This window comes from Anneissia japonica, unplaced genomic scaffold (genome assembly GCF_011630105.1).
Source record: "Anneissia japonica isolate Jap-2015-1 unplaced genomic scaffold, ASM1163010v1 scaffold1417_len1240632_cov203, whole genome shotgun sequence".
Taxonomy (NCBI): Eukaryota; Metazoa; Echinodermata; class Crinoidea; order Comatulida; family Comatulidae; genus Anneissia; species Anneissia japonica.
Window position 1 is genome coordinate 574937 of NW_022727891.1, and position 10007 is coordinate 584943.

The 10007-nt window shown below is 35.5% G+C and overlaps 1 protein-coding gene across 1 annotated transcript in view; it reads left to right on the forward strand.

The window, feature by feature from the left end:
• Positions 1–9515, forward strand: part of LOC117113935 (glutamate receptor ionotropic, kainate 2-like) — a 44987-nt gene extending 35472 nt beyond the window's left edge. The window contains exons 8-14 of the mRNA XM_033257448.1: positions 912–1079; positions 2345–2551; positions 3314–3517; positions 3770–4330; positions 6902–7133; positions 7757–8025; positions 9006–9515. Coding sequence (XP_033113339.1) covers positions 912–1079; positions 2345–2551; positions 3314–3517; positions 3770–4330; positions 6902–7133; positions 7757–8025; positions 9006–9143 — 1779 coding nt within the window. The 3' untranslated portion in view covers positions 9144–9515. The remainder of the gene's footprint in view (positions 1–911; positions 1080–2344; positions 2552–3313; positions 3518–3769; positions 4331–6901; positions 7134–7756; positions 8026–9005) is intronic.
• The last annotated feature ends 492 nt before the right edge of the window (positions 9516–10007 follow it).

Here is a 10007-nt window from a genome sequence, read left to right on the forward strand (position 1 = left end):
AAATGCTATAATAGGAATAAAGTCTAAACCATCTTGCGGTAATGTTATAAATATATGTAAACATTAAAGAACAGGAATCTGAGAGTTTTAAGGGATAGGTGCCCTATACGGGATTCGTACCCGGGAGCTTCTGCTGTCTATGCAGACGCCTTAACCATCTAGGCCATTGAGATTTTGTTGGGAATTCAAATCCGATTAAAGCATCAAATCCTTTACACTCTTGTTCAATAGCACTATTCCTTGATGCATGTCAAATAACAGAGATCAATATGATACGCCCTCTTCAAATAAACATTAGCCGACAAGCCGAGATCTCTGAAGAGATACATTTTTTTCTAAATAAATCATGATTTAATAGAGATAAACTCTAAACCATCTTGCGGTATTTTTATAATTAATATATGTAAATATATTTTAAAAATTAAAGAAGAGAAATTTGCAAACGTGAAAAAATAGATCCTTCACCAACTGGGAATTTAGGACCTTCTGCTGTCTATGCAGACGCCTTAATCAACTAGTCTATGTCCAGTTCTTTGTATCTCAAAGTGCATATAAAACCCTATTAGCTACCTAATGAATTGATTGATTGAAAGTAAATAATAATATGGATAATATTGATGATGGTGATGACGAAGACGATGACGACGACGACGATGAAGACGATGATGATTATTATTGTTATTATTATTATTATTATTATTATTATTATTATTATTATTATTATTATTATTATTATTATTATGCAGATGGTGCTGCCGCATGCTGCATGGTGATGGTAGTGGTACAATTATAGTGATAGTGAAAATTTATAAAGATAATGATTACAATGAAAATGACAATGATTATAATGATATCGATGTTGATAAATATATAGTGTAATCATAAACGAGTTTGTTTTATTTTCAATTCAGATTCAATCTGCTCTGATCTACGATGCTGTAAATTTAGTTGGTCGCGCGCTCAATTACAGCAGTGCACAGGGCAAGGATATCAAGAAAATCAAAAACCTGGACTGTGATTTGATAGTTACAAACCAAACGTGGCGCCACGGAACCAAAATGTTTAACGCGTTGAAAAAGGTAAATAAGAACATCACTTTGATTGACAAATACTCTTTAGTGGTTGATAGTCATGTTCACGGCCGTGAATAATGTACGTCCGACAGCATATATCAATCGATATATGCCTAGCTTATAAAAACAATGAAAAATGATAATCCACTATGCGAAGGGCAGTGGCGGCTTCGAACTCAGGGCCTGCTGCATGAAAAACATGAATTCCATCATCAAGGGACACAACTCGCCAATCATCGAAAAGGAAGTTAAAGCAACAAATCTAAAAACATGCAACTGCAGAAATAAAGAGAACTGCCCACTACGCGGCGAATACCTAAACAGTGCACTGATATATAGGGCTACAATAACTTCCGAGGAGGGGCAAATCTCATACATTGGACTATCAGGCGGAGCATTCAAGAAACGATTCAATAATCACACAAACTTCAGGCACGAAAAATATAAAAAAGAAACAGAACTCTCAAAACACATATTGGAATTAAAAAGAAAGGGCTATGAATACTCTCTGAAATGGAAAATCATCAAGAAATCCAACACACACAAACATAAATCTGGCCAGTGCAAACTATGCATAGAAGAAAAACTAGCAATCCTAATGGCAAAACAATCTAACATAAACAAAAGAACCGAACTAGTCGCTAAGTGTCGTCACAACATCAACCCACTGAACTGTATTAAAAACAATAGAGTCACCTAACCGCTCCATGATGAAACTCGGAGTAACAACATACCTAGCGTAAATATATATATTATGTTATTATTAAATAGAGTATAGTATAGAAAATAACTATGAGAGTATTCATGAAGAACACTTTCCTCCGGTAGGATAGTTTGTGTTTTTCTCGTGGGCATCCACTCGACAGTGGAATTGGAGTGTCCTGTCTCTTTTTTGTGCTTTTGTGATTGAGTCTTTGCCGTTTCTGTTTATGTACATTTTAATTGTTTGAGACAATTAAATGAAATGAAATAGTATTGATTGGTGTAAGCAATTATAAATGTGGGTGCTGATGGGGGTGCGAAGGAAGGTGAAGGAGGCTCGATGATCAATTGAGAGGCGCTAATTCACGAAATAAGTTGAATTTAGGTGATTTTTAACCACTTGACCGTGATTTTGTGGGGGCGGGTGGGGTGGGGGTTGCAAGTGATTTTTGGAGGGGCGTCCTGTCAGCGCACCCCGTAGATACGCCACTGAGCATCATAGGATATTTTGTAATGTAATCTTATTCTATTTGATAATCGTTTGATTATTTTTGATTTGCTAATATTAGGCAGCAGGATACAATGGCATAACAGGGAAGCTGAGCTTCAACGGAAACGGAATGAGAGAAGATGTGAAACTGTACATCTACGAATATACACAAACGGGTAAAAACATGATCGGTACTTGGAACAAAACAGATGGTTTCGCGAAAAGAGAAGTCAAAATTATTGAAAAACCAAATATTAAGAAAATATTACGGATAACATCTGTCCTGGTTAGTTATTTATTATCACGTCTTCATTTTTATTTACATCTAATTTTATACATTACGGCTATAGCCTGTTCAACTTAGTTCAATTCAATTTTCATTGTCAAACACTGTAAAGTATACGGTTTGAAATTCTGGTTGTTTGTTGTTTAAAATAAAAAAATATAATAATTGATACAATCACATACTAAAATACACAACACATACATCACATAAAATGTTAAAATATAAACCTATACAAATTTAAGCATATTATTATACGCCTATGTATACATAAATTAGGCACCTATGATTAAGATAGACAAATGTATTAAATATAATATATATTTTAACAGCTCCTGCTATCTGTATCAACTTTTAATTGATACATAAATATATACATTAATTTGTAAAGAGATAAGCTGTAAATTATCTATTCTGAATTAAATATATAATGAGCTTTCGAGTCGTAAAGTCGAACGTAAAGGTTAAACGTCGAAATTTACCGACTTTGCTCCGCCTACTTTGAATTGGGTCCGACTATTTTTGATATTCAGACGCATTCAAATGGTATTATTCTTAATAATGATATAATAATAGTGATAATATAATAATAATGATGATGATAATAATAATAATAATAATAATAGGCCATAATAATAATAACGATGAAAAAGTAACGCATTTATAACTAAATATAAATACATTAAGCTAGTATTTCTAGTATTAAGTAAGCTATTTCAGTATTTCTACCTCCGACTGCAAATATCGAAATGATTGTATCCCCAGGCAAAGCCGTTCGTGATGTTAAAAGATACGACAGAGAGCCAAGGTCGCATGTACGAAGGCTTTTGTATTGAACTGCTTAACTATCTGGCACAAATGATGGACTTTGAATACAAACTTACGCTAGTCGAGGATGGTATGTATGGCACATTGGTCAATGCTGATACAAACGAGTGGAATGGAATGGTTAAAGAACTCATTGATAAGGTAAGGTAAGGATGTATGCCTGGAGTAGTAATCAATGTTTCTTAATATAAAACGGATCAAACAAATAATTGTACTCCGTATAATAAGCATGTATTTTACAGGAATTTGGAACAAACAAACGAGTTCTGATCATTTACCAATTTATATTTAAATATGTTCACATTGTTACTGAGCAACTTTGTTAATACTATCCAGGGGCAGATGTGTATAAGAGACAGGGCCTACCATTATCAATATTATTTTTAATTTCAGAAAGCGGATCTTGCGGTAGCACCTTTGACTATTAATCTTGCACGAGAGAAGGTAATAGGTTTTTCGAAACCCTACATGTATCTCGGTTTGAGTATCCTATACAACATCCACGAAGCAAAGAGTCCCGGTATATTTTCCTTCCTCAACCCCTTATCTTTCGACGTCTGGTTGTATATCTTAATAGCGTTTCTGAGCGTCAGCATAATGCTATTTTTGGTGGCACGATTTAGTCCGTACGAATGGTACAACTCTCACCCGTGCAATCCAGAGTGCGACGTCGTAGAGAATCAATTCACGTTTCTCAACTGCATGTGGTTCTCTTTTGGAGGAATAATGCAGCAGGGATCTGAATTAACACCAAAGGCGTTTTCGACACGGGCACTAAGCGGCTTTTATTGGTTTTTCTCTTTAATTCTTTTATGCTCGTATACTGCGAATTTGGCGGCATTTCTGACTGTGAACCGGATGACATCACCAATTCAGAACGCCGATGATCTTGCCAGACAGACGGCAATAGAGTACGGAACATTATCAAGTGGCGCCACGCAGTTATTCTTTAAGGTTTGTAACGTCGCTTTTGTTTCTCTTGTTTTTGTTTAATATTTTAATGCTTGTACTAACAATTTCACATAGTGTCGTATTTTAGGGTCCATTAGCCGTCGGAATCATTTTGCAAGTGGTCCGGCAGCATATCACTAGGAATGAATTAACAGAGACGGGGAGGAGGAAGGTTGATGGTGATTTGTTTTACAAATATTCGGAAATGTATACTCTCCTCTATTACTAAGAGTTTAGAAAGGAAAAGCTATCATATTAAGCTCTGCGTTAGAATAGCAGTTTACAATAATTTCGGAATCTTAAAAACAATACGCTTAAGCAATACGCTTATTTGCTATCTCAAATCATTCGAGGAAGTCAAAAAACCTTTAAGATAGTACAATACTAAAATACGTATGGTGTTTTAGTTTATTTAAATATAACATTTAAATAACACTCTCGTGCAAAAATCATTAATACATTTATAAAATAATATAGGTAATGGTATATATATTTTAAACAGTAAATGAGAAAAGTGCCGGTGAGGTCCCGATGGCGGCCTTGGGGTCCTAAGACGGCCCGCACTACTCCATCCCGCAAACTGAGCAAAAATCTCCCGGAAACCAACCCATCTCCCGCACATTTATTTATTACATGTTTCTATACTGTATTTAGTTTTCTCCCGTTGAAAGAGCAGCTGGGAGCATGCACAGCATAATGGAGTAAAATGTGTTAAGGAAGATCATTTAACAAGATCTCCTAGAAAGTGTTTCTTCCAACTTGATTTAATTTCTTTAAAAGTCTGAGCGATAATGCTATGTTTTAATCCGGGCACCCACTGCCTCGTACGACGAATCCAACTCATCTCCCTGTGCGCGCGCTAGCCGACACGACGCCGTCGGCTGATTGTCGGTGGCAGTACGATCCGTTGCGCGCACGTCGTTGTGTCGCGTTCACCATAGAATCGCGTCGGCCGTCGGGCGCAGTGAGCTAGTGCCCGGCTTTATGCTTACTGTACGTGATGTAGGAACCTTATTAGTTTAATACTTCTTCTACATCCGTAATCCAGCTCCAGATATTGAGTTTAGATTGTATAGAACATGGAGGATGTAAGACAACATGAAAACACGACATACCAAGAATAGCTTTGTATAATTATTAGATCCTTATCAACAGCACACAAACTGTTAAAGTGTTGGCATGGACACATTCCGTTACGAATACTAATTCAGATAAACCTACATGTTAAATAAGGGAGTTAAAAAGGTATGGAAATATGTAGGCCTACTATACATCAAATAATTACCACAGTGAAAGTTCACTGGAGAATGTGTCGTGTGTCCTCGTTGTTCGTTAGAGGCCACCTTATTGTATAACCAGTTTTAAGTACGATGATGACATAATTAATGTCGAAATATTGAATCCCGACACGATGGCGTGCATTTCGATACTTGGAGTATGTATTATACTATCCAGGGGCGGATCCAGAGATGTCCAAAAGGGGGGGGGGGCCGAAATTTGGGCCGACCGAGACAACAGTGACCTAGGGGGTCCGGGGGCATGCCCCCGCGAAATTTTTGTGTTCTAGACGCCCGAAAATAACATTTGAGGCGTTGTGGGCTATCATTTTTTTCTTTTTCTTTCTTTTTTTCTTTTTTTTTCCTTTTTTTTACCTCCCAAAAGGGGGAGCCGGGGCCGGGCCGCCCCCCCTAAATCCGCCCCTGCTATCTTATCTGAGATTAATCAGCCTGGACCTTTCGGTTTTTAGAGTAAAAAGAGTGATTTAAAAAAAAAAGAAGGAATAACAAAATAAGCTGAAAGAAGCCATGATCCAGAGAAAATACAAATTTTGTGATGGGCATGCCTTAAATAGATACAAGTCAATACAAACATGGTTTTTCTCATTCTAATTTTTGGATTGAAATCAAAGCCTACTTAAACATACAACGTATATTATTCGCCTCTGTTTTTTTTGTTTTTTTTACAAATGTCTGTTTGATATTACTTTTGTACAGTTTTCGTTTCAGTATTTATTTTTTGTTATGGACAATGAATGTCTGAAATAAAATTTGAATTGAATTAAAGTATTGCGTTTTTTACAGTTATTCAAGCTCATTTATACTGAAGAATAATAAAATGATTCGGTACATCATGTGTAAGGGTTATACTGGAGAACCTTTTAATACTAGCATTAATAATAGCTTACCAATAAGCTAGGACTAATAATAATAATAATAATAATAATAATAATAATAATTATAATAATATTGATAATAATAATAATAATAATAATAATAATAATAATGACGAAGATAAAAGAATATGATGAGGGGAATTATGATGATGATTGTGACGATGACGATGTTGATGAAGGTGCTTACACTGATAATGACGATGATCATGATGATGCATTGTCATGAGGATGATCATAACAATAATAATGAGGAAGATGATAAATATGATGATGGTGGTGATGATGATGTTGATTAAAGTACCGATGAAGGTGATCGTGATGATGTATCGTTATGAGGATGATCATAAAGATGAAGACAAGATGTTGATAACTATAGTAACCCTGTGTTTTTACCTCATCAGAGATCAAGTATTCCTACGTTCGAAAAAATGTGGCAGTTTATGTCGAACAAGCCAGAAGTATTCGTAGACAGAGAGGAAGACGGAGTCAATCGTGTGCTTAGCGACGAAGAAGACTACGCGTTCCTTATGGAATCCACAGCTACTGAATATTACATTTCACAATACTGTCGAAATCTGACAAGAATCGGTGGTCTATTAAACACAATTAGTTATGGAATAGGAACGCCACTCGGTAAGTTTAGAAGAATACATATTTTAACTTTTCCGTTTAATAATGATGCGATTATTTGTTTTACGATATGTCCCAAGTCTCCCGAAAATCGCGAAGGTTCCCCGGTGGGGGGGGGGGGAGAAATGTGAATTGGGGGCTCGATGACCAGAATTCGCAAAATAAGGGGATTTTAGGTGGTTTTTAACTACTTGACCGTAATTTTTGGAGGGGCGTGCGCCTCCGCGACCCCCTAGATACGCCATTGGTAACACAAAACGCAGCAAAATAAAGTTATAGGAAAGTTCATTTAATCAGATCTCCCAGAAGAGATTTCTATTGCAATTTATTAATATTCATATCTCAATTCTAAAAGCCTAATTAAAATATGGAAGAATAATACTTTATGATCCAACAAGGCCGTGTTAATTTGCAATTTTTTTTATAATGTCAGTCTCTACGTTTTAAATCACCACCAGTTTACCGCCAAAATGATCAGCAAACTCTTGTTATTAGATAACATATTATAATTTTCAATTCAATTCAAGGAATTCAAAAATTTGTGTATTGGTGTTTTTTTTTTTTCTTCAAGTTTATAATTCAGTGCACATAATTAAAATCTTTCGAAACTGTTAAATTATTTTCAGGGTCACATCTTCGGGACAGGGTCACACAATCTATTCTTCAACTTCAAGAAAACGGTACCCTGATAGAGATGGAAAATAAATGGTGGCATAAGGGCAGCTATAAAAAAGATTCCTGCAAAGCCTATGAAATTGGTGACGACGACAACCGCCTGGGTTACGAGAACATTGGCGGCGTGTTCGTTGTGCTTGTTATTGGTATTGCGTTCAGTCTCTTCGCTGTCGTCTCTGAGTTCCTCTGGAAAAGTCGACAGTACGCGGAAATTGAAAAGGTTAGGATTTGTTTGTTGACTGTAAGTTGGTAAAGGGATTTTAATTGTCAATATTACATTTAGTGTCTGTAAATACCAAGATGCTTTTAATTCTTTAAGTATATACATTAATGTATCATACGTATATGAAAACCAATTTTGAGGAAGCAATGTTACTTTTAACCGATGCTACCGTGTACTAAACAAGCATCCGAGTTTAAAGAATAAAATGTGTTAATTTAAACATAATGTATGTCTATTAGAAGCATACGGTCTTACAATCAAACATCTTTTTGTTATTTTTATGAGCCGTATATTTGAATCATACGACACAATGCATTGAGTTTATTATATTGTGGACAGAATATAAATAAAGTAATAGGTGTTGCGATTGCTCGTAATATGGTGATATGGATGTGATATTTAATATTATCTTGATAGTGGAAATACATTACTATTATGGTTTTATAGTTTGTAATTTGAAGTTCGACAGAAAAGTATCCGGCTTAAATCATCTGAATCGAAGTATAAATTTTAATATACATTTAATCGGTCCTGTAGCAACCAAAGCTACTTTTCTTGTGCATTCAGTGTTGTGTAGCCCTATCTGCTACGCGTAGGCTACAATCAGCATTTTATTTATAATACTCATTGCAGAACTATTTGAATTTTTTCTACATGAATTATGGAGTATGATGATGATACTGGATAGTGTAGCGGTACATGTAGACAATACCTAACAGACAGAACTTCCTAGATTAACAGTTCTTTCTCTTTGAAATGTCTAGAATAACAACCATAATTATACAGAAAATTGGTCGTTAGATATAATATAGATGCATTACAAATAAAAACAAACGTGGCATACAACATGTTGATAATGACTTCTTTAAAAGCTCAATTTGTAGAGCTATATGCCCTAGATAAGTGCACGATACTTTACTAACATATTCATCAAGATTACAAACAATTTGACATCTCTGTATTGTGTTTTTCTACAGCGATCTATGTGTCAGGAGATGCGGTCTTCTATGTGGTTTGCGATGAATTGTAAACAAAACCAAAGGAGAAAGCGTCTGGACTCAAACATCGATAGGGATCATAAGATAATAAATCCCTTCACCACGTCAGTTAGATGACTCAGATGAATCCACTCAACAAGGTTTCTATTTTTTTAAACAAAACTCAAGACTTTATAAATGAACGTCTACAGAATCTGTGGAACTACTTTAACGAGAAGAAAGATAACATGTTCTACGTATGAAGAAAGATATTAAATCAATAAGTGTCACAATTCAGTTAATTTAACAATCAATCAATCAATTAAATAATTTATCTATTGATGAACAGAATTACTGAGCCGCAGGCCCGTAGGCAGTGGGGGTGCAGAGGATGCGGACGCACCCCCCCCCCCCAATTCCAAAAGGTCCACTTTTAAAAACCTATGATTTCACAAAATCCGTTCCTAATTATCACAAAATGCTATAGCATGCATTGCATTATTTGCCAGCTTATCTAATGTGGTATGAAATTTGTTAGAAATTGATCGTCTCCGGTGATTGCAGATTGATCTATATAATATGAAAAATGTTATCTATAGGCCTGCAGATGTACGGGACATAATAACGTTACTTTTTCAGGTCCCAAAAACACCCAAATTAATGAAAATTTAAATGAAATATTCATGAATTATGTGTTTGAGAAATCTATTAGGCCTATGCAAAACCCTCAAAATGCTACTTTGTCGCTTTTCTCGCAAATCCCCTCTAGGCCCCTGCCCATGGACCACCAGATTCCAAAAAGTCCACTTATTAAAACCTATTATTTCACTAAAATAGTTCTTTCCTAATTATCGCGAAATGCTATAGTATGCATTACATTTTTTGCCCGTTCTTCTACCCGTTGATTTTTAATAATGTGCTACGAAATCTGTTGGGAATTATCATCTCCAGTGATTGTAGGCCTGCAGATGTAAAGGACATGAAAAATTATAATTTCACAGT